At 44.5% G+C, this 25,728-nt stretch overlaps 1 protein-coding gene and 1 long non-coding RNA gene across 3 annotated transcripts in view; one reads left to right on the top strand and one right to left on the bottom strand.

Moving 5' to 3' along the window:
- The window catches only part of CDH2 (cadherin 2), a 120,130-nt gene extending 109,337 nt beyond the window's left edge, over positions 1 to 10,793 (bottom strand). The window contains exon 1 of one of the 2 annotated variants that reach the window (XM_080382011.1): positions 10,051 to 10,793. In XM_080382011.1, coding sequence (XP_080238137.1) covers positions 10,051 to 10,125 — 75 coding nt within the window. In that variant the 5' untranslated portion in view covers positions 10,126 to 10,793. Of the gene's footprint in view, positions 1 to 9,615; positions 9,747 to 10,050 lie in introns of those variants that run through there. The other variant, XM_080382012.1, reaches the window with a different exon arrangement.
- Positions 10,794 to 10,909: 116 nt separating this feature from the next.
- The window catches only part of LOC308061686, a 46,057-nt gene continuing 31,238 nt past the window's right edge, over positions 10,910 to 25,728 (top strand). The window contains exon 1 of the long non-coding RNA XR_013927321.1: positions 10,910 to 24,821. This is a non-coding gene — a long non-coding RNA (uncharacterized lncRNA). The remainder of the gene's footprint in view (positions 24,822 to 25,728) is intronic.

Below are 25,728 nucleotides of genomic sequence, written 5' to 3'. Positions count from 1 at the left end.
CAGAAATTTTCTCCTCAAATCACATTCTTGAAGAGTTGCATAAATGTCTTTTTATTAAGAAATATAATAAAGCATTTGGAAACTTGTTTGTTCTGTAGTGTTCCATGTTCAGAAAATATTTCTGACAGCTAAGCCCGTTTCCAGGACAGTTCATTGTCTAGCTGAAAAAAAAAAAAAAAAAAATTCCATTTTCTGTGCAAAGGACTAAGATTTCTTTTCAGTGGATTGTTTTTGCTTCATTTTAGTGCTGCACAAGACATTAGCCCACCTTACATCTGGTTAAATGACTATACAAGGTAAAAAAACCCTTTCACGCTGCAAAAAGGCAGAGAGGCCGGCTCCCACGCCAGCCTGGGCTGAGACACATCCAGGAAATGGCAAGAGTTCTCCCACAATCTCAAACACACCTACAAGCCAAGGAAAGGCCTATTCATGTGCATGCCTAGATGTAGTATATGGTCTTTTGACAGCGTAAGCAGCTGTGCTGCTATAGCATACCTAAACCTGATCAAGACTTAGATTTCCCTTTTTACTTTCCCAGATAGGCTTCCATCAAGCAGACCTACTCAAGGCCACGTAAGCACATCAGCATACCCTCGATAAAGCAAGCCCTACAGGAAAAAGAAAAAAAATGCATGAAGAGGAGATTATATTATACCCATTTACCACAGTAACCTCAGGGAAAGAGAGCATTAGAGCAGAGGTGGGACAGAAGCATCTCAGACCACAACGGTTTCCTCAGGGAAGGGAGATCGGGCAGAAGTATAATCTCTCCACTGACACACATGGCCAAGCTCAGCATACCAAACCCTGTCAGAATAACTTTATCACTAATACGAGGAGGCATTTGTTGCACTTACACCAGCATGGTCCTAACTAAGCAACTCAACACTGACACTAGCAAAAAAAACCCCCAATAATAATAATAAAAAAATACTAAAATTTACTATCTAACTCCTAAGTTAAAACACTATCCAGGCAAGCACCCAGTAAGAACAGGCAATTATCAAGTGTCAGGTTAACTTAAACTGTGATGTGGATTTAATTGTGAGTTAAGTACTACAAGGGTATCTCACCTGTGTACAATTACTTATGTACTTTAAAATGTTTATGTAATGAGAAAGCAAACATAAACCAACAGTTTAAGCTACTATGTTACCTGCAAAGCTGAAACTTGGATCTGTAGCTAAACCCCAAAAGCTCATCTACACACTGAGTTTTTAAGATAAAACAACGGTAAATAAAAAATAATTATGATTCCAGTTGCCACTTTCCTCAGCTTTAGAACTCAAATCACAGGTTTGATAAGGTTTCCATAATTTGCAAGAAAAATAGTAAGCGTAATTTAAACTACTGTACAAAAGGTGACCTCAAAGCAAATGGAGTGGGGTGGAGAGCCTTTCATGGTACCCTGGGCCGACAGCTGAGGAGATAGCAGGATTTTTAGCAGGTCTGTACTGATGTGCCCGGGAATCTTTCAGCTTTTCCAGATCTATATGTACTAAACAGCTCTTATAAACTGAAACAATGTCCACTGAAACAAAGGCTGGGGGGACATGAATAGAGAGCCTTCTTCATTCTTTCATTTGCAGTCATCAATTTTATCTGGACACAAAAGACTGTACTCTGCTCTCGAAAAACAGCCCTTTGTAAAGATTGTTTGAGAATAAAAACACAAGGGAAGGAAGAATTCAAATTTTCAGCAATTCTTAATCACCCTATGTTAAGCATTTTGAATTAAGTAGAAGTTGTAGCTTCAGACACGCTGGGTCATATCAAGTTCAGCCTAAGAGTACTGCAAGACTTAAACCATTTTAAGCAAAAGAGGATGCTGAAATATTTTTATCCCCTTATCTGGGGCAAAAGGGGAAAGCTAGTGAAGATTATGGGGCATATAATTGTAAATTACAGGCTTTGTGTAATTAGTACAATTCCCAAGACTATTTCAAACATAAGATAATATTACTTGTACATTCATCTACAGAAGGACACTACTTAAAAAACTATCTTTTAAGATGGAAAGCAATTACCTTAGCTTGTACCTATATAAAACCTACTTAATGGAGTTAGAAAGCTTTGAACAAGCTCAGCACTTGGAAAATTCTCCTCTCAAGTATTAACAGACTTTGCTAAAGCAAAATAGGGTTACTACTGGAAAACTATGCTGCTTTCCTCGGCCTTTATGGCTTATTTAGTCATTTTTAACTACAAAAGTGTAATAAGCATTATCATCTCCAGATGCTAAGGAGCTAACACCGAGTCAAACAGTGTGTCAGATCATGCATATAAACTCAGTAGTGTAGATCTCAGATTAAATGCAACAGGCAAACTGCAATTATGAAGCAATATGATGTAAATTAGAAGTCTTCTATCAAAGTTATTATTCAATCAATTAAAAGAACTAGCTGTTTCGATATACTTACGGCAGTTAAGCCTGCAGTTTTCATACCCTGCTCTTCAGTTACTTTGGTTTCATATCTAGCTATCTGAGTGGTTTGATTTCAAGGTTGTATTCCTGCTGACAATCTCAACTTCATAAATCTAAAGGACTTGTGTTTACATTACATCTTTACATTTGTCTTCCAATAATATAGTCCTCATGCTTGTGAAAGGACTGTAAATTAAAACAAGAATAAAGACACACAGGATTGCTGCACTAGTGCTGGCAGTTCTGGACTATTACCCCTTTGCAATGTCCATACTTTTTAGAAATCAGCCACATCTAGAACGAAATTCTGTAAAGAAACATCTATTTAAAAAATGGAAGCTCGCCACATGACTGTAGAAGTAATTTTGTGTCACAACACGCATCCTAGATTTGCAGAATTGGGCTCTCAAACAAGGCTGATCTTTTTCTCTCTGCATATGCCATACACCACTGGAGTTCATTAGTAGCTATTAATCTGAAATATCAAAGCCTCTGCTTTCCACTGTTAGCATCTGCATGTACTACAACATCACATTTCTTAATATTGATTGTACCAAAATGCAAGGGAAGATGTTTTTGAAAGACTGCTTTCTTTTATATTCAATGTAGCTTACTCCTATAGGAAAATAAGCCTAGGTATTAAAATGAGAAACAGAGCGGTATGTATCAGAGAAAATACCATACTATGCAGTTATAATTGGACATAGTACAGCTGCTAGTCGCCAAGTCCAGCCAATTCACAGGGCGTTGTTGTGCAAAGCTCAAAACATCTGACAATTATATGTATGACAGAGCAGGAATAGGGTATTTGAGCTCTCCTTCCTTAATAACCAACACTAATTTGCAATTATGACAGCAATATTCAACTTAAGCACAGAGGACAGAAACATTTGTGACTGTTTAACTGGGTGTTTCTTCATTAATTTAAAGGCCAAGATGGTACCCAATACTCATTCACAACTTAAGTATCTCTACGGATTGTTCTATCCATGTTTAGTTTTGTGTATATACATCATCTGGCACAGTGGGATATGCTGTTCAAGGTAGGTCTTATGTTATGACAAGATTCTAGTTACTACCATAAGGCAAATGAAAAGATGCTCTGCAGGATGTTAGACATATCTCTGAAATGCTTTAGATGCTAAACTTGAAAACATTCAGCAATTCTTTCTTTCTTTCTCTGACTTGCTACAATACCAGGAAAGCTGCAACAGTTTATACCCTCACGGTACTCAGTACTCCAGCAAATGTAGTCAAGTACAATTTGTTTTCAACTGGAGATTGCAACTGGAGAAAAAGAAAAGTGCCTTTCATTCAAATTGTTCTGGAAGCCAAAAGCTTCCAAAGTGGGTGCCAGGATACATCCTCCCAGAGGTCATTCAGTTACACCAGAAAGGGCTTTCATTATGCCATCTTCACTTCTAATTAGTGCTCTACTTCATGAACCAGGAGATTTTAGATCAGAAAATCCAGCTTCTTAAACCAATAGTTAAAGCTTTCAAACACTTTCCCAAAATAACAGAATCTCCAAATTTTGTGCTATCGTCTAGTTTAAAATTAGTTGCCTTAAACCACCACTGGTTACCACAGATCATGATAACTTTACAAATTACAGTCTCACAAACTGGGTTCATAGCCTATTCTGTTAACCCCAACTGAGAGACCACGTCCATTTGCTTCATTAAACACTGCACATTTATTTGTTATATCCCTCCCACTCAGCACAATGCCATAACCCAGCTTGGACTTTCCCCTTCCCTCAAGTAGGAGGATATGGAGTGCTGCATCTTCCAAGACATGTGGTTATCCAGACAGGCCACAGCTCCTATCGCAGGAGGACAGCTTAAAATTTCAACTGCAATAATAAAAGCAAATGAAATTTTGTAAGTCTAAGTCAAACTTTTAATATAAATATATATATATTTTAAAAAAAAAAATCAGCCTTATGTTTGACTATACATTCTCATTTCTCCAAGACAGAAAACTATCTCACTCTGATTTGATAATAGCTATTGTATTGCTCATGTTGAAGAACTCTGCCCACAAAGACTGTTTCTAATGCATACAGGAGGATGCTGCATTTTCCCAACCTTCAGGGAAGGCCTTGCAAGGCCTATCTGGAAGAACTCTTTTGGAGTATCACAAAATTTTAACTATGTCTTCAGCTGCTGGGCGATAATTATATGCTAATTATAAGGAATGGAGCAGTCCCTAGAGGAGTCTGTTAGTAAAAATATATTTTTTAAATATGTCAAGGAGTGCCTAGAGGAGAGGATAAACGTGCCTTTTGGAAACATGATATTTAATTAAATACACGAATACTGACTAAAACCAAATAGTTTAAGTGAAACATTGAAAAGATTTGGCAGCAATATAACTTCCATCTTGGAAGCTGCTGATCCCGTATCTGTTTGCATAAGCCATTTAAAAATAGAAAGCCTTATTTCCCTTTTTTATTCAGACAGAGCTCCCATGATCTTTCAGGGAGAACTGCAGGATCAAATCAAATGATGAATCACACAGACTTGGTTACACATCTCTCCAGGTGAACAGCAGCATGGCCCAACACCCAGGCGAAAAAGGTCCCTCTCAGGTCACTCACAAACTACAAATGCAGCACTTTAGCAAAATACAAATCCTTCAAAAACTCGTTCTTCAATAAAGTACACCACCTTTTTTTCCCTCTCAAGACTGAACCTCTACATGTGCCAGTATTAACCTGGCCAACCAGTAAATCTTAGTTCAGTGGTAGGTGAGGAGAAGTGCTATCATAACATCTCTTGCAATAGCGATGGTAGTTAAGTATTCATTCTGCTTTCATTACTCTCCACCCTGATATGTCTCATTGCATCTCATGCACAACTAGAGCCACTGGGTTAGTGAAAGTACACCCGCTATTCAGTAAGGTTCTTCCTATGCTCTACAACAAAAAGCAATTTAAAATAAAAATGCCAGGGACCAATAAAGGTTGTGTAGTCTTGAGGGGACAGGTTTGTGTTCTGTATGTGTACATTGTTTCAAAGAAATTAAATTCTTATCCTAATGGGAGTGCTGGTGAACTACTAAAACTACTGCAAGTTTTCTAAACTGTTTTTGTTAACCTAAAAAAAACATTTACAAAGACAGTGAGAGGCAGAAAGAGAGTTTAACTGGCAAATGATCCTCTTACTCAGGCAAGAAAAGCCATTCAACAGTTCCTGCTCCTTACCACACAATCAAAAGTCCCTTACACAAGACTGTCTGTACTGAGTAAAAATAACTTTACTCACAGCTTCCTCAAGCTATTTTTAAATGTACACATGCACTTCTGTCACAATTAAAGTGTCTTATGTGCTACAGTGCTCAGTTATCAAAACTAACAAATGAAATTATTGACATAAAAGCATCGATGAAACTAAGATGGGGCATGACAGGGCTCTTCCAGTGATGTTTCTGGGAGCTCCTTCAACTTGTGGGAGCAGAAAGAAAAACAGTAGTTGGGAAGACTTTGTATTACACATTCTTAACTAGATGCAGTTAAAAAATATGATCATTTTGGCCAATATTTCAAAAACTGGTATCAAAAAAGTATACAATCATCTTTCTAGCACATTAGGCTGCATGCCTACCTAGCAGTATTACCAATGAAGAGAGACAGCAGTAGAAGGCTTTCTAGAAAGCACATAACATTTATTGAAAATACATAAATTGACAAAACAAGAATATATACCTTGTTACATAAGCACCACATATAATTCTGAGCTTGTTACAGTATCTGCTCAGATAATATGAACTTGTTTAATACACAAAATTATCTCCCATTTTGTCAACCAACGATTTACATTCCAAAAATTCATTGTCGATCTACACTACCTTATCTGTCCTACAATAGATGTAAAAAGCAGTTTAAACAAAAAAAAAAAACCAAAAAACCAGTCTCTTCACAATTCTCAGTTCTGCAATTATCTGAATTTTGAGGATGTGTCAGTGGCATCACTATCACCTAAACCAGACAGACTAGGATTAGAGAGCGCTCTACTGCAATATCCTGCCATACTTAACTTTTCAGATAGATTCTTTGAAAACAAAGCAAAACCAGAACAGGAAGATCTAAATCCAAAAAGGCTGAGCCACTCAGATAACTGCCCTGTTCTGGGTCCTATGAAACATGTTATAAAATGCATCCAATTGACTCTCAAAGGAGTTAATGATGTTGGGAGTCTGATTTGTTAAAAGGAGACACACTGAAACTCACATTTGTGCTTATACAATTATGTATTTACTGTATGACTTAGACTGATTTAAAAAAAATAAAATTGAAGACACAGCTGCATTATGAGAGACAGAAGATGCACCCACAACAGATCTCACTGCCACTTCTACACAAAGCCACATTAATATGCCTCACCCCAATTCTGCCAGAAACTACTGTAGGGGGTGGGTACTAGAGGGGTACAGCTGGCAAGAAATGCCATTGCTGGATTCTCAGCAGAGACAGCTTAACAGGAGCGTCATTTAGGGTAGTAGCTTTATCACCTGGATACATTCACCAAGACCTGGAATACAACCAAAACAGCATGCGGAGGGTAATAACTTACATCCTCTGTCATCGTAATTCGAATTCACACTAGTCACCCAGGCATGAAAGGCTCCAAAACTGTTGTATTGTTTACTTCTTAATGATTTAGAAATTGACAACAGCCACAGAGTGATCCAATCATCTTATACATTTAAAGAAATTATTCCCTTTTCGAGCAAGAAATTTCTGCTCCCCTTTCCAGTTCATTTCTAATTAACAGCAGTTTCATTCCTGTAAACTCATGCTAGCTCTCCCATTCCTCTTTCAATCCTGTTGTTACCCCAGTTCCAAAAACTGGAACTGTTGTTTTGGCTCAAAAACCAAGCCTTGCTCCCTTTATCCTCTCTTCTCTCAGTTTCTTTCACATAATACTTCCAGACTCATACTGATCTGTTAACCGCCAAAATAAAGTGCAGTTTTCATTCTCCTCCATCTCATGCAGGATACATATTGCCAAAAATCGAAAGCCTTATTTCCTGTACACAAACAGCACCCACAGATCTGCCTTAAAACCTGCTTCCAGTTACAATCTTTCAAGTAATTCCATTACGACAGCTCTTCTACATCACTGATGAATAACGAAGCGATCAATAACTCCAGAATAAGGGTAAATAGCTCTTGTGTTGCACAGATGAAAAACTAAGTAGTAAGGTTCAACATTTCAAAAGAACCCGGTACAGATAGCCTCCTACAAAACATAAGTAGTACATATGATGATGGGGTGGGGGGGAAGTTAGCACTGCACCTAGCTTGTGAAGGTTCTTTGCAGTATGCATGAAAGAAGGGGGGGGGGGGGGGCAGATTTTAAAATGAAAGTGTTGTACAGACACAGGTCTATAAATCTGATTTCATACCCAAGTTCCAATTTTGTTACACACTATTAAAAAGCAACTCTAACCTGATTTAATGGATACCCAAACAAGGGGGAAATTGAATTCCCCAACCGTATCGTGCCAGTGACACTGAGTGATACATAAAAGCAATACAGCTAGTTCCTGTACTTAATTCATAGCGTGTGCTTCAATTTCAAACCTGCCCTGGGTAGAAAAAAAGATGGAATAAAAGGTTACTGCAGAATTTGTGCTTTAAAGATTTATTGAGATAGGAAGACTAAACAGAGCTGAAAGCATGTATAATAAACAGCACAGGACTTGGGAAAAAAAAAAAAAAAAAAGAAAGAAAGCAAGCTGCATGTACAGATCTGCCGAGATACTACCATTTACAGAAAAAAAAAAAAAAAAAAAAAAGCAAAACCCAAACCGAACCAAGAATCAACCAGTACATAAATAATAATTTAAAAAAAACAATCACCAACCCAACCCAACAGCCTGTAAGTGGCACATCACAAGTTTCTGAACAGGGTGGCTGCTTTCATAAGACGCTCATGCCCATCCGGACACTCCAGTGTCACGCCAGCCAGCCCGCCCCGTGTCCTTTTCAGACTCCAGGGAAAATGCCCGGCTGCCGTGGAGCAGCGCTTCAGCACCTCGCTCGCCTGGCGCAAGTCATCACCCCCGCGAGTGGCTCAGAAACTGCGGGGAAGGACCCGGCCGCCCGGGGACCCCGTGAGGGGCCGGGCTGTCAGAGAGGGGGACGAGGAGCCGGGAGGACGAGCGGGCTCCTCCTGCCCCGCTGCGGCGGCGCGGGCGGGGGCAGCGGGTGCGCTGCACCATGGACAGTGGCTGCGCCCGCCGCCTCCCCCTGCCCTGCGCCAGCCGCTGCAGGCACGGCGGGAGGGCGCCGCGGCCGCCCCGGACCCCCGGCCCCGCCTCAGCCCGCTCCCCGGCCCGCCAGAAATGCCCCGACCGTAAATACCATTAAGAGGCGATGATCTGCGCCATCTGTTCCTCGGACTTACCGCCCTCTCCACCCCCGGTGTCGCGCCGGATACGAGCTCAGCGAGCACAAAGCGGGAGGGGACCCCACCGCCGCGCTGCGCTCCCCACCTACCCCCAGCCTCCGCTCGGGGACCCCCCGGCTCCGCGCTCCCTCCGGACGCCCCGCGCCGCCGGCGGGGACCCAGCGCAACCACCGCCCCGCAGGCGCTGCCCTCGCTGCCCCAACTGGGATCCATTTTGTCATCTCCCCGTCCTCCTCCCCCCCGGCGTCCCGTCAGTCCCGTCTCGCCCCAGACGCCCCCTCGCAGGGGCGCCGGCCCGCAGATCCCCGCTTTCTGCACGGAGAGAGCCCCCCGCCCCGGGGCGCCTCGGCCGGCGCTGCCCTGCGTCCCGGACTGGCCGCCCGGGACCCCGCCGCTCGCGGCGGGCGAGGAGCGAGCCCGGGCCGCCCCGGCGAGCCCGCCGGGGGGAGGCAGCAGCAGGACTTTGATAATAATAAATTAAACACTTCGGAGCCCGAGCCAGTCCCAGTGGAAATTCCCGTTAACGGCAGGGGGTGGGGAAGCCCGGCGCCCAGGCGGAGGCTGATTAAATTCTTCCCGGGAAGGGATTAGCGGGCACGGGAGCCGGGGGTAGCCACGGCGCGGCCCGCAGGGGCCCCCAGCCGCCTGAAGAGGGGCGCGGGGGCTGCCCCCTGCCCGGCATCTCGCTGGCACCCCCTTCCCACGCGGGGCGCAGGGGGCGATGCCCGCTCCGTCCCCGCACTCCGACACTTCGTCCCCCGCGCTCACCGTGGGGCCGAGGTCCCGTCCTTCTGCCGGCCGAGCGGATACCGGGCAGCCTCCCCCGGCACCTGCTCTCCCAGCAGCGAGGGCGGGAACCTGCGTCCCCTCAGCGGCGGCGCCGCCACCCCTCGAGGCCCGGGGACCCCCCTCTCCCTCTCCGCCAGCCCGGGGCACAAGCGCCCCCCCCCCCCCGCAGCCCAGCGGCGGGGCAGTCCCCGAGCAGGTGGCTCCGCGCGAGCGGCCACAAGCCACCCCGGGGCAACCCGGGCGCCGAGGCGGCGGCGGCGAATGCAGCCCTCCCCTAGCCCCCTCCCCGAGACCCCCACCTCGGCGGCGGAGCCTTCCCTCCCCCCCCGGTTCTCCCGCCTTCCCCGGGCACCGCCGCCCGCAGGGGGAACAAAGAGACGCAGCCCGGCCCCGCTCCCCGCCGGCGGTGCTTACCTGCTGCAGGGCCGCCAGCAGCATCAGCGCCAGCGGCGGCAGGATCCGCGGCGGCGCTCCCGCTACCCGGCACATGGAGGCGAGGAGGGGCGGCGGCAGGGCGGCCCCCGGCAGTTCCGGAGCGCGGCTGGAGCCCGCTGAGCGGGGCGAGGGGAGCACCGGCGAAGAGTCGGGCAGCGGCAGCTGCCGGGGGCTGCGGACGGCGTCTGCCCCCGCCTGCCGGAGCCGGTTGCCGCTCTAGCTCATGGGCAGCGATGCAGCGGGGGAAGAGAGAGACGGAGAGAGAGAGGGGCGGAGGATGGGTGAAACTCAGCTCTGGGTCAGGCTGCTTTTCTCTCTGCCGAGCCCCCTCCGCGGTGCAGAGGGTGGGCAGGGAAGAGGAGGAGGAGGATGGGCGAACAAAAGGCTGGGTGATAAGAAAGAAGCAGTCGCTGCTGCTGCGAGGCCGGTGCGGCGGCTCCCGTCAGCTGGCTGCCTTCCTCACGCCTGGACCGTGCCCGCCTCTCTCCTCCCGCCGGTGCCTCCCAGCGAGCTCGGGCAGGCGGCTCCTCTTAGCGCCTCAGCCCGGGCACGCCAGCACCGCCGCTGCTCCGGCCCTAGCCCTGCTGCATGCTCGCCCCGCACTTTCTCTCTCCCTCTTTCTTCTCCTCCCTCCACCCCTCCCCCTGCAGGCAAAACCCTCCGCTGAAGCACAATGATAACAATACCCCAGCAGCCTCTGCCTGCCGTGCGTGTGTGTATGCGCTCGCCCGGTGCCTGCCTGCCTCCCTGCCTGCTGCTGGCAGCTCCCCCTCCGCCTCCCGTCGCACCCTGTCGGCCGCACGGCCAATGGGAACGGCACGGCAAGGCCGGGGATTGCTGCCGCTCCTCGGTCCCCAGAGAGCCGGCGCTGGGGGCAGCGAGGCAGCGGGCAACGCCAATTCACCCTGCAATCCAACAGCTGGGGCGGGGGGGGGATAAATTCCAACCCACCAACTTGGCGTACTGCAGTTGCTTGGGGGGCGAGGAGAGAACTTGCGGGGGAAGGACGGACCCGTCCTCGCTGTGCTGGGTAGGGGATGGTCGACGCAGCGAGGAGCTGCGGGGGCGCCAGCGGTGCCAGCCCGGGGGCTGTGGGACGCCCCTGCCACCACCCGGGTGCGGGCGGCTCAGCAAGTTTCGCTCAACTGTTACCGCTGAGCAGGTTAGCTTCGCCGCCCCCCCGCCCCCGCTGTGGTTTTGGTGTATTTTTTGTTGGTGTGTTTTTTTTTTTTTTTCTTTTTTTCTTTCTTTCTTTTTACCCTAACTACCTGCTTGAATTTTACCACCAAATGTTTTCAAAAGATTGGCCGGGGCTGCAATTCGCGGGTCCAAAAATGTCAGCGTGCATAACGGAATGGGGAGTGTTGCTGAGTGAACAGTTACAGAAGCAAGTATCAGTGCTGGGTCATTTGCAGAGCTGGCAAGGATTTTCTCTCGCCTACAGGTCACTGAGCAAAGTTGTTTTGTGTCCATGCATCAGAGCTTCCATCCTGGGACATAATAAGGGGAGGATTTGTAGGCGTTGGCCCCTAGACAATCTTGTGTAGATTCAAAATGGTGCGTAATTTATTTTAAAGCATCTTACTTTACACTTGAACTTGCAAGAAAAATACTCTCTGCTTCCCCCCGCCCCCTTAGAAAACAACGCAAAACGCCATGCTTATGTTTTGAAAGGAAACGGGGGGTTTGCTTTTATGTTTTGTCGGGGATAGGCGGGGTAAGCACATGCTTGTACACTGCTGATGTTATTAGCTTCGAAATTGAAAATACCGGTCGCTTAGGAGCTGCGATGCAGCTGTTTACCCAAGCCTGGGGAGAGGGAGGAAAGGCCAGGAACGGCGGGGGAGATGCGGGTCGGCCGGAGCCGCCTCCGCGGGGCCGGGCAGCGCGGACAGCCAGGCAACACCTGCAGCCAGGCAACACCTGCAAGCGTTAAAAGCCAAACGAGAGGCAGCCGAGGAGAGGCACCCGAAGTAGAAAAACACACAGCCCTCCTCCCTCCGTGCCCTCTGTAAAGTTGTAGCCCGTGAAATTGTGCCGAAGCCAACAGTTGTGAAGAGCGCTGAACGATGGAAACGATGCCTGGTAATGAGTTTCTGGATTAAAATTTAGCCTAGGACTGAGGAGAAGTAAGCGAGGAGGGCACGGCTGGTGTTTATATGCTGTTACAAGGAAGAGTTTCCCGGGTTTGCACCTGATGGAGCATGTGCTCGGTCTCTTTAGCAATTCTAATGTTTTCTTGGATTTGCTTATGAAACGGTGAGTTTCCCTGAGTAACAGTTTCCTCTTTGTATTCTTTGGTAGGTAGATATAATATTAACATTTACTAATGACTGTATTTTGAGCATTTATTCACTCTTACAAGCGTTATACAAAATGCAAAGCACACAATATAAACAACTCTGTAAACCAGCTGTCCAATGTGAGTAACCACCTATCATCTAAATGAGCCTGCCCCTCATATTCCTCAACCCATCCATCCCTAAAGGCCTGAAAAAAAATAAAAGATTTTGCAGCATATCTGGAATGTTACCAAATCGGAGCTCTGACTGATGCTTCTTATGGTTGTGCTGCTGTCTTTAAATTTACTTAGCAGAAATACTAATGCTGGCAGAAAATTTGTTCTGGCCAACATGGTTTTCTGATTCTTTTTTAGCCTTGAAAAAGTTTCTATCAAACAGTTGGCTTTCCTCATTTACACAGTTGTAATCAAAAGTTTCTTCCAGGTCATAGAGTTTCCTAGTTCTGGATACTGTGATAAAGAGAAACAAAGAGAGCAGGTGTGGATTATACCTTTTGAGGTATAGTCTGCACTGTATCTTTCTATGGGTGAGCAGTAGATGTTTGGAGGAGCAGAGCACAGGAGAAACTTCTGAATTGCTTCCAAATGTGGATGATTCCTCAGATTCAAGGGAACAGCTTCACCCCCACCCCCCAATAATCTGGCGTTAAGTAGGCATAGCTGGAGATTCAGAGTTAGAACTGCTATTAGATTGAGATCATCAACCCTTTTCATGCATATCCTGCAAAAGCCAGCAAATGGTGGCAATTTCTGGCCAAGATTCCAAGTGATTTGGAACTAAAAGGCTTTATCTCATAACTCGGACACAGATTGCATTTATGGGTGTATTTTAACTAGTATAAAAATAACGGACATAAGTTCATGTTCAACCTAGGAGATCTCAAGGGCTTCCCAAAAAAACCTTGTTAAAATTCCATGATTAAGTTGAAGAGAGGATTAGGGTAATTCCCATGTTAGTCATGAAGTTGAGTCTGTCTTTCAGCTTGTCCAAATTAATTTTCTTTCCTAAGGTTCATAAAAATTCTGTAAAAAAAAGAAAAAGAATGTTTTCAATTTAGAACATGCTAGATTGTTCAAAGCTTCAGGTATTTTGGAGGAAAAAAAATAAAAAGACCTTTTCCCTTCTAGCTCTGTCCTTACATTTAATCTACCAGGTACTGCCACTACTACTCTCCTCAATTCAAATTATGCAAATTAAGCACTTTACTGACAGTTTAGGCCTTGATCTGACAAACAGTTATACATGTGATCTCAGCAAATTGAGTCACACTGCACACAGGCATATCACTGTTCGTATGCCTCAGTATTTACAAGATGGAAGGATAAATGTACAGAGCAAAAGTACTAAGGGCATATTACTTTATCCAGTTTCCTTGTATTCTACATTGCATATGAAGAAATATTTTAATTTGTTAAAAAAGCCCCGCTTAGTTAATGGGTCTGAAGGCATTCAATGCTTATTACAGAGTTTTATCACAGTAGCTGAAAAAACAGTAGTTGTTTTTTACTATGACATGAAGGCTGCACATGCTACCAGCTAACCCAGATTCCTCAGGATATTCTTTTAACAGAAGAGAAAGAAGAACTAACAAAAGCAGAAATCCAACTTTTCAGGAGAGTGGTTTTTAACTTGGGATCTGTGGACCCCTTGAGACCCCAGATTCTGAGTAGTCTCTGACAGGTAATGGGGAAAAAGCAAATTTGTATATTCTATATAGAAACTTCATACATGTGAAATTCCTAAGGGGGGGGATATTTTTCTGAATTTTAAGATTGTTAGTCATTGGCAACATATGAAAATGATTGTTTTAGGAAGTAGATAATCATGCATGGCAGGAGAATGCAGTTTTTTGTAGCTAGCATCGAGCGGGAAAGCAAAACTGAGCAGCACAGATGCCAAAGCAGCTTAACTATTTTAAAAATTGGGATAATTAAAACAATGTAGTTAGTGCTGCTGTCTTTATTTTACTTCAGTAAAATAAGTATGACCCTTTGAATTATCTGGTCTGAGTGGTTTTTTTTTAAATATGCTTTTCCATGTTGATCACCTATGTGCACTAAAAACCCCTTAAATTCCGATTGTCCTTTTATTTAGGGAGATCGTCTCAGGAAGAGGGGGAAAAAAGGCATTCTTAGCAGTAAATAATATTTACTTGGGTATACCTTGTAATTTGTTACAGAACTTAACCAAGTTATCCTCATGGGCTTTTCTGGCACTGTCGTTACCTAACATGCATAGCTCTGCATGTTTTTCCAGCCTGTTTTTTACATCAAGACAATGCAAGACATGGAAAGGTAACTACAGCTGCAGCAGTTAGTGAGCTGTTCTGCTCAAATTTGAAAATCAGCTGGGTTAGGATGGAAGAATGTTGTATACAGCAGTTCTGTTTCTGCTTTAGCAACTCTTGGCAACATCAATCTATTTCTATTGCTGTTGTATATATATGTATGTGATTTGTTGGAAGAGGATTTTTTTTTTCTTTTTCTGATAGCTAAATCATATCTGTCACCATAGTTATATTTCTGTTAATTGCTGGTAACTTTTGCAAAGGAAGGATTTCTCTATGGAGAAGAAGCTGAGCATATGTAATCCAGATGTGATACAATAAATTTGCATATTGTGTAATTGGCTTTGTGTCTAAACCCTTAGTGTGATGATTTGGGAATCAACATAGTCAAGCTTAGTGCTTGTAATTCATTCTTCCAGGATTTCATTCAGCATCACTGCCCAGTGCCTGCAAGCTGTTTGGCTTGGAGACTTCCTGTTGAAAATCAAGATAGAGAAGACGACCACCTGATCAGCTTACACTTCTATTCAGTTGGATATCTTCAACAACAACAACAAAATCTTTTCCAGAACAAGTCCTTATTTGAGTAGTGTGATAAAGGGCTGAAGGGATGATGACTTGTAACAATGGCCTATGATAATTTCTAATCACCACAAAAGAAAGTTTTAAAATTTCATAGAACTGCTTCATACCAAATAGGCCAGTAGAAACAGATGGACTTGCCTCTTAAAAAGCTAGCTTCAGTATATATTTTATTTTTTTTTAATTTGCTGATAATTCACTCATTTGATGTGAAATGCTTCCTTTTTCTTGGTTGGCTTTCCAATGAAATCAAGTAAACATTTTATTGTCTTGGGATCAGAAGTCTCACTTTCTTCTGGCTCATGCAGTCTGCAGAGTCCCAGATTCCTTCCTTAGCCATAGATAGAATTCACTGGCTTGAATGAACCTGCTGACTGCTTTGAAAATGTATCTATGTAACACCTACAAAAAAGACATTCTGGAAACTTCTGGAAGGCCAATCTTATTAATCCTGACTTCTGGGTAATAAAAATTAAGATACTGGAACCCTAACTGTTTATGGTAAACCAGCACAGGTAATAATTTGCTTTAATGAAATTGTAAGAGCTGTCATTGGTTTGCCACTTCCATTATTAAATAGAATTTTTAACACCTATAGTTAGATTTGCCTAATATTTTAAATCCCCAAATCATATTTTCATTTACTGTAATATTTCCCTTTTTTTTTTTTAGTTAAGAAGATTGGATTTTCTGGGCTGGTTGGCTGTTTCAAGCCAAGTGCTTTTTGAAAACTTCAGAAAAATCCTTTGTCCTTTTTGAAGAATGAGATCAAGGAAGCTATATCATTTTATTTTTGTTATAAAATTCTTCCTGCCATCTCACTGAGGGATTTTACTCCAGGCTCTGGAGCATAGACTTTAACTTTGGGAGAAGCATGATTCTTATGTTGAGATTGTGCCTTTTTCAATCCTAGAATATCTCTATTTGGAAGGGACCCATAAGGATCATCAAGTCCGACTCCCTGCTCCTTGCTGGACTACCTAAAACTAAGCCATATCGCTAAGAGTGTCATTCAGATGCTCCTTGAAGTCTGACAGGTTTGGTGCTGTGACCACTTCCCTGGGAAGCCGGTTCCAGTGACCAACCACCCTCTCAGTGAAGAACCTTTTGCTAATGCCCAGCCTGCACTTCCCCTGATGCAGCTTTATTCCATTTTGTCGTGTCCTGTCACTGGTCACCAGAGAGATCAGCACCTCTACCTCCGCTGCCGTCCTTGAGAAAGTTGTAGACTGTGATGAGGTCACTCCTCAGCAATGAGGACATACCTCAGCCCTCTCTTCTCCAAGCTGAACAAGCCGAGTGACCGCAGCCACTTCTGGTAAGTCTTGCCCTTGACTTTTCAGCACCTTGGTCACCCTCCCCTGGGCACACTGTAATAGTCTGATGTCCTTCTTATATTGAGGTGCCCAGAACTGCACACAGTACTCAAGGTGGGGTTGCTGTTAAAGCTGAGCAAAATCTGGCATCTGAAAATTACGTAGCTATAGTTCAGAAGAGCTTCACAGATCTGTCTGCATCTACTATACCTCTTATTCCTGCAACAACTGCCATGGTGCAAGAATTTTGCAAACAAGCCATCTTCACAGAACTAGCCAATGTCCCCTATTTGAAGACTGGAGGAGCTGCTGTGAAGTTTCCAATGCTTTCTGTTGTATTAAGCTCTGGAGAGATGGTAGAAACTATCTATTTTCCTGAGTTTGTTGTCCCCTTGAAAGGCCTCAACAGGACAGAGGAAGAGCTGGGTGTGGCTGATGTACCAATGGGTAAGCTGAAGGGTTGAGACAATACTTCTCTTGGATGCAATACTGGGGAAAAAAGTTGTAGCGCTCTAAGATTTCCTCATGAAACCACAAACCTGTGGCTTCCTCCAGTGAAGAAACTGTTGTCAACATAAGTTGCAGTTACACTTCATAGGTACCTTCCTTTGTTGTGGATTATAATAGTGATAATTATGTTTTCCTTAAGAAACATGAAGGTAGAATAAAAATTAGCACAGCATGATAATATAATGGATGTGCTGTTGATACCCTTTTCTGCTTCAAGGAAGGAAAATAAATTATGAAAACTGAATTTTCAATCATAGTCAATGTTCCCAAAAATGCGGATTAAAATAAACATATTACAGGCTTTTTTCCATGGATTCAAGAAGTTTAGAGCATTTAGAAAGTTAGGAAATTGTGGATTAAAGCATCTGAAAAATTGTTATTATTGACAAGCAGATAACAAAAGTAGTGCTTTTATTAAAAGTATTCACAATTTGTCTGCAGAAATGCAGTCCAAGTTAAAATTTGACACATGGTGAAGTAGCCATGCAGAAATATTTTATGTACTTTCAGATAAATCTGATGATTAAAAACATTTTCCTGGTTTTTGAATAATTTTTACAGTAGTAGGACCTCATAATGACTTTCTACTCTAAAATGACATTTTGGAGATCTTTTCTGTTTTGCAGTAATGCGAGCCTAAAATATCTGCAAATGCTGTCTGAATTTTCATGACTGGATCTTTAATCTGAACTTTAGGATGTCTCTAAACATTTATTCACAGGAGAAGAATATTCTCCCCTAGTTTCACTGGACACCTGGCAGCCTGGAGACTTGGGGTTTTGTCCTCACAGTGTGAGGTACATTCTGTGGAAAGTCGGACCCAGCTGTGCTGCAGAGATCAGAAACTAAGCTACTCAAACCAAAAAAAAAAAAAGCTTTTTCCTGTGGCACTACGGTTTGTGACTGTTAACAGCTGCCTACCTTGTCTCTTCCCAAGAGGTCTCGGTCCCCAGAGCTGAAGGGAGCATGTGCTTGTACCCCTTTTCACCTGTTTTCAGTCCACCATGTTAGTTCAGTCTCATCAACAGCGTGAGCCATGCAGCTGAGCGGTTCCCCAAGGTAGTTACTGCGCAGTGGATTAAATAAAAGCATGGTGACTTTGGAGCCAAGGGGCAGGAAAGTTGTTTGGGTTAAGTTGTTAACAACTGTCATGGCAAGATGAGCCAGGGCTCCTTTGTCAAAGCCCTAAATGTATGTCATTGCTCCCTATAAACCCTGCTCTGCTGCTTCTGACCTTAGGATCAATGGAAGTTGTTGTGTGCTTGTCATATTCAGTTTGTCCATTTTTTCCCTAGAGACTTAACAGAAGTATTTAGGAGTTGAAATTAAGGATATATTTTTTAAATTGTAGCCCTGTGCTGATGTTTCTGTGTTAAGATGCACAATTCAGTACATGTCCAGATCCTGAAAATAACTAACCAAAAAATCTAGGACTTTAGTTCTTTGTAAAATCTCTTACTTTTTCTCCACTGCCAGTGGATCACATCCATAAGGGTTTTTTTTATATTTTCTGAAGTCAGAAGGGACCATTTTAATAATTTCTTTTGACCTCATCAAAACAAGTCTTAAGAATATTACCTAGTAATTTTCTTAACGGGGCCAAGAGCTTGTGCAGAGCAAGGGGATGTTTTTGAGGCAGACATGGAAACTTGATTTAGAGTGACAGAGTTCACCACAAGAATTGTTACAGTTAAATTTTCCCAATGAATATGGTTCTTCTGTGGAAAGTCTTACTTCACAAGTCAGGGGCAGACACTTTTTCCACCTAGGCCTTTATTTGAACTACTTTGGAGAGGGTGCAATATCAGCTGCTGCTATAACCTCATCTGTTCATAGTTCCTGAGCTGCAGGCAACAGCAGGGAGCTCAGCATGAGCTAAACACCCAAGTATTCACTTTGATTTGCAGAAGGATTTTGCATCCTGTGCTGAGCTTTGTGCTGCTACTACCTGGTCTGATGCTACTGCGGTGGTATCTACATTGCACAGCCAAGAATAGTTTCTGGAGAAAAACATATAAATATTGTGAATGCTTATATGCCTCATAGGGTTTGTAGTCACGCATTCTTTATGCATGCTTATGATTTACCTTGAAGTTGTTAGACTGGAAATGTTATATATCCTAGATTAAATGAACAGAATTCTATAGGCTGACCTTTGATGTAATATTGGTTATAAAATGTCGCTGAAGTAGTTGCTGCCTGAGCTAGATATTTTTTTCAAAAAAAAATTTATCCAATTTTTATTTAAAAATTACTGGTGATTAAGAGTCTAATGTCACCTGTGCTAAGTTTTTCCAGTGGATGGTTACCCTTCTTTTTAAAAAATATATAAGTCATGACTAGGCTGCATTTATCTAGCTTGTCTAATTCCCAAGCACTCACTCTTGTTAAAGAGTTGCTTTTTCACATCTGTTCCCTGTATTGGAACTGCAGACCAGCTACCTTTAAGTCAAAGCTTTTCCTCATTAAGCTAACTAAATCAAAGTCCTTGACTATTTCATTAAAACACATAGTTCCCAATCATTTAATAAATGTTCCAGTTCTTCCTAACCCTCTACTTTTTAACATGCTGCTTGAAATACTGTGTGAGAACTGCATGCTGTACTTCACCAGCAGCTGTAGGCATTTGAGAAACAGAAGTAATTTAATTTGTGTACCAAATTCCTACTCAATGTTCCTATGTTAACAAATACAGTGATCACATTAACCCTTGCATCACACCATTGCTTTGGGTACCAGACAACTCCCTAGTCAGCACCAGAGTTTCCCAAAATAGTAATCCTTGCTCTGAAACACACCCTTCAGTATTTGTTCCCAGGCATCTGACTTTTACAGGAAGAACCCTCATTTTCCTTCACGCTGAAGCTTTGTAAATACATTCTTTGCAGCTCCACTTTTGGCAGTCTTCCACTTCCAGCCCACGCACATCACTTTACATTTCTCAGTATTCTCTTCTCGCACCAATTTCGAGTCATCATGACCAGATTGCCTCTACAAATAAATGCCCTTGGGAAGCCAGGAGTGCCCCACTCCACTGCCAAGTAATAGTGAGTTTCCATATCCAGTAAAGCAGCCGTGTCCCCTTTGATCCTGCCTGAACATGTCCCAGGCTTCTGAAGAGAAGCATGTGTAATCCCACCTGGAGATGAGTCAGTAAACTGTAAACACACGTGAGATTTTCATATCTAGTGAAGAAGTCCCTCCCAATCTAAGCCTTGTGTCAGTGTCTTGGAAGTGGCAACAGAGAAACTGAAGGGTAAGGGAACCAGAAGAAAACTGCTGAAAATGGACTTCCCACAGTTGTGAGGAACTGGATTTTTGGTTGCATCAAACCAAAGAATTATGTGGTATTTAGTAATCCATAGAAAACACAACTGATATAATCCATGGCTGTACCTTTGTATTTTCTGCACTAAATGCCAGGCCTTGGGTTGACTTGGAGTTTTATCCATGAATGTTACTCTTCCTCACATACATTCCTTCCTGGTGCTGTTACCTCCCTAGATTCAGGGTGCTGTGTAAGCTCCCGCACTTCAGCCTGAACTGGATGACTGTACTGAACAGCGTTAAAGCTTCAGAAAGGGTACATTATTTCAGTGGTTTTGCGCATTTTGCATACACATCCATACTCAGCCCCCTCAAATCACACTACTGGCTCTTCTTGAGGAGAGGAAACAAAAATCTGGCAATTAGTGCTGCTAAAGACAGTATTTTCATAGAATCATAGAAATGTTTGTTAGAAGTCACCTTTTAAGATCATCGTGTCAAACTGTTAACCTAGCGCTGCAAAGTCCACCACTAAACCATGGCCCCAAGTGCCACATCTACACATCTCTTAAATACCTGCGGGGCTGGTGACTCAGCCACCTCCCTGGGCAGCCTGTTCCAATGCTTGACAAGCCTCTCAGTGAAGACACTTTTCCTCATATCCAATCTAAACCTCCCCTGGTGCAACGTGAGGCCATTTGCTCTTGTCCTACTGCTTGCTGCTTGGGAGAAGAGACTGACATCCACCTTGTTGGAACTTCCTTTCAGGTCGTTTCAGGTAGAGAGTGATAAGGTCTCCCCTCAGCCCCCTTTTCTCAAGGCTAAACACAACCCCAGCTCCCTCAGCCGCTCCTCATAATAAGACTTGTGCTCTAGACCCTTCACCAGCTTCGTTGTTTTTCTCTGGACACGCTGCAGCACCTCAATGTCTTTCCTGTAGTGAGGGGCCAAAAACTGAACCCAGCATTCGAGGTGCAGCCTCAGCAGTGCTGAGCACAGGGGGACAATCGCCTCCCCTGTTCTGCTGGCCCCACTGTTTTGGATACAAGCCAGGATGCCATTGGCCCTCTTGGCCACCTGAGCACACTGCTGCCTCATACTCGCCTGGCATTTGACCAGCGCCCCCAGGTCCCTTCCCACTGGTGATCTTTCCAGTCACTCTTCCCCAAGCCTGTAGCATTGCATGGGGTTGTTGTGACCCAAGCGCAGGACCCAGTACTGCTGCTTGTTGAACCTCACACAAGTGGTCTTGAACAATCGATCAGCCTGTCTGGATCCCTCTGCAGAATCTTCCTGCCCTACAGCAGATCAACGCTCCTGGCCAACCTGGTGTCATCCGCAAACTTCCTGAGGGTGCCCTTGATGCCCTCGTCCAGGTCATTGTTAAAGATACTAAACAGGACTGGCCCCAGTACTGAGCCCTGGGGAACACCACTTGTGAGTGGCTGCCAACTGGACGGATCTCTGTTCACCAGCACTCTTTGAGCTCAGTCATTCAGCCAGTTTTTAACCCAGAGAAGAGGACAGTCATCCAAGCCGTGAGCAGCTGGTTTCTCCAGGAGCATGCCATGGGAAACAGTGTCAAAGGCTTTTCTAAGATCCAGGTAGAGAACAGCCACAGCCTTTGTCTCATCAACTGAGTGGGTCATGTTGTCACAGAAGGAGATCAGGTTAGTCAAGGAGGACGTGTGCTGACTGGGCCTGATCCCTGGTTGTCCTGTCCTTGCCGTGTGATGGCACTCAAGAGGATCTGCTCCATAACCTTCCCCAGTGCCGAGGTCAGAATGACAGGCTTGTAGTTGCCTGGACGCTCCTTCCGGCCCTTCTTTTACATGGGTGTCGCGTTTGCTAATCTCCAGTCAACTGGCACCTCCCCGGTCAGCCAGGGCTGCTGATAGATGGTTGAAAGTCGCTCAGTGAGCACTTCTGCCAGCTGCCTCAGGACCCTTGGGTGGGTCTCGTCTGGCCCCGTAGGCTTGTGTCTAAGTGGCGTAGCAGGTCACTGACCATTTCCCTTTGGATTATGAGAGCTTCATTCTTCTCCCCATCCCTGTGTTCCAGCTCAAGGGGCTGGGTACCTGAAGAACAACCAGTCCTACCGTTAAGGACTGAGGCAAAGGCCGCATTAGATAGCTCATCCTTTTTCTTATCCCTTGTCACTATGTTTCCCCTTGCATCCATTAAAGAACGGAGGTCCTCTTTAGCCCTCCTTTTGTTGCTAATGTATTTGTAGAAGCATTTTTTATTGTCTTTAGTGGCAGTAGCCAGATGAAGTTCTAGCTGGGCTTTGGCCCTTCTAATTTTCTCCCTGCATAATCTCATGATATCCTTGTAGTTCTTCTGAATTGTTTGCCCCTTCTACCGAAGGTAATAAATACTCTGGGTTTTTTTCCTGAGTTTCAGCCAAACGCACTGTTCAGCCAGGCTGGTCTTCTTCCCCACTATCTTCTCTTTTGGCACATAGGAACAGCCTTTTCCTGAGCCTTTAGGATGTCCTTCTTGAAGAAGGTCCAGCCTCCCTGGATTTCTTTGCCCTTCAGGACTGCCTTCCAAGGGACTCTGCCATCCAGTTTCCTAAAGAGGCCACAGCCTGCCCTCTGGCAGTCCAAGGCAGCAGTTCTGCTGATCCTCCTCCTTACTTCTCTGAGAATCAAGAGCTCTGTCATTTAATGACTGCTGTGCCGAAGATGGCCTCCAACCATCACATCACGCACTCTTTTTGCAAACTACAGGTCTAGCAGTGTGCCTTCCCTAGTTCGGTTCTCGCCAGCTGTGTCAGGAAGTTATCATCTTCCACACACTCCAAGAACCTTCTAGACTGTTTCCTATATGCTGTGTTGTATTTTCAGGAGACATCTAGTAAGTTGAAGTCCACCACGAGGACAAGGGCTAGTTAGTGATCATGAGACTTCTCCCAGCTGTTCTTCATCCTGGTTGGGTGGTCTATAACAGATTCCCACCATGATATCTGCCTTGTTGGCTTTCTCCTTGATTCTTACCCATAAACACTCAACCCTATTGCCACCATCATTAAGCTCTAGATAATCAAAACACTCCTGAACATACAGGGCTACTGCACTGTCTGTCCTTCCTTGCTTATCCCTTCTGGAGATTTTATAGCCATCTGTCATAGCACTCCAGCTGTGAAAGTCATTCCACCATGTTTCCATGATGGTAACTGTGTCCTGGTTTTCCAGCTGCGTAATTGCTTCCAGCTTCTCCTGTCTGCTGCCCATGCTGTGTGCATTGGTATAGCACTTCACTTGGGCTATTGAACCCACCACCTTTCTTGGGGGAGAAGCCCTAATTCCTATGTGACCATTCTCAGGCACTGCTGTGACTTCTAACACATTACTAACACTTGCATATTTGTGGCCACATGGCTCTCCATCCCCTGCCTCCACTGAGATGGAAGACTGAAGGACCTCACTAACACACCATCCTGACCACACTAACACACACAACACTGGTGTTGTGCCTCCAGGCTTATCTCTGGCAAGCCTGGTTTTATCCCTCTCCCCATTTAAATCTAGTTTATAGCTCTTTCAGTGAGCTCCTGTGCAAAGATCCTTTGCCCCCTTTGAGACAGGTGTGCCCCATCTGCTGCCAACAGGCCTGGTGTCACGTGAACTGACCCGTGATCAAAAACCCCAAAATTCTGCCAGTGACACCAGGCTCGGAGCCAGGTGTTGCACTGGTGGCTCTTCCTGTCTCTTCTCTCTTCATTCCCTGCAACTGGAGGGATAGATAACACTGCTTGTGCTCCTGATCCCTTAACCATTCTCCCCAAGGCCCTGAAATCTTTCTTGATTGCCCTGAGACTTGTTGCAACTTCATCGCTGCTTACCTGAAAATTCAATAATGGATAATAATCTGAGGGCTGTAGCAGGGTAAGAATCTTTCTCTACACATTTTTAACCAGGGCTCCAGGAAGGCAGCGGACTACCTAAGAAGTGAGTCCAGTCTGCATATTGGGCCTTCTGTTCCCTTCAGAAGTTAGTCTCCCGTGACAATGACCAATCTTTTTTTCTTTATGGAAGTTTTGACACAGGATGTAGGCCAACTTAACTTCGTCAACACCTCGAAGCTAGATGAATGATCATCCTTGTTAATGTTCAGTTCCACTTGCAAAGCCTCACACCTATTAGGCGAGGGCACCAGAGAGGGTGGGGTTGTCCCAGGGGGAGACCTGCCTGCTGTGCCAGGAAGGAGCTTGTCACCATTCCCTCCATCCCTTATGTCATTATGTTCAGCCAGGCAGAGAGAGGGGTGGGTGCTAGCCAAAACCAAACTCCTGACTGTTGTTTACAAATGCAGAGGTGAACCTTTTTCCATCCCATGTTCCTAAAGAGTACATTTTGGGTATTTTAACTCCTCTGTTTTCCTTTGACAGCAACTTTGTGATGCTGGTAAAGAGCCATTCATACACGTCTCCTTTTCAACTCCAGTGAGCACATTTTATGGATGAATACAAGGCTGTAAAAGGTATAACAGCCATTCACAGTATCTCCCCCAAAATATCTTAACATCCCTGCTGTATTAAGTGGCATATCATTTAGGAGATGCTCATCTAAAAATAATTTTCAGATTTATTTTTTTTTCCTGGTATCATGTGTACAATAAAGCCGAAGAATCCTTTTGTGCCTGGTTGACCCTGGCTGGATGCAAGGTGTCCACCAAGCTGCTCTGTCACTCCCCTTCTCAGCAGAACGGGGGGGAGAAATAAGATGGAAAAGAATCCTTGTGGGTCAAGATACAGACAGTTTAGTGAAGCAATAGCAAAAGTTGTGCACACAGAAGTGAAGCAAAACAAAAGATGTTATTCTCTACTTCCCATCAGCAGGCGATGTTTGGCCACTGAAGCAGGGCTTCAGTACACATAGCAGTTGCTCTGGAACACAAACTTTGTAAATAATGAATACCTCCCTTTTCTCCTTTCTCTTAGCTTTTATATCTGAACAGATGTCATATGGTATGGATTATCCCATTGGTCAGTTTGGGTCAGCTGTCCTGGCGATGTCCCCTCCTAAGATCTTGCCCACCCCCAGCCTAGTGATGAGAGGCAGAGGGGAAGGTTGGACAGACAGCCTTGATGCTGTGCAAGTACTGCTCAGCAGTAGTCTGAACACTGATGCGTTATGCCCATCTTTCTAGCTACTAATACAAGCACAACACTATGAGGGCTGCTATGGGGCTCAGCCAGACCCAATACACCTGTTTAAACTAATTTCAGCATGTGTCTACTTCCTAACTAGTAAGTATTCCTTAACATGAGGCTCATTATGGCTTAGCCATTTTCTTCAGTTAATTGCTGTGAGAACCTTTTAAAAGTTGCATGCTTCTGAAACTTAGTCTGCTAGTCATCACTTCTCCTGCGGAGAACAGGCAAATG

This window comes from Falco punctatus (assembly GCF_963210335.1).
Source record: "Falco punctatus genome assembly, chromosome: 3".
Taxonomy (NCBI): Eukaryota; Metazoa; Chordata; class Aves; order Falconiformes; family Falconidae; genus Falco; species Falco punctatus.
Note: the sequence above shows the minus strand (reverse complement) of the source record. Positions and strands in the feature narration are given on the sequence as shown.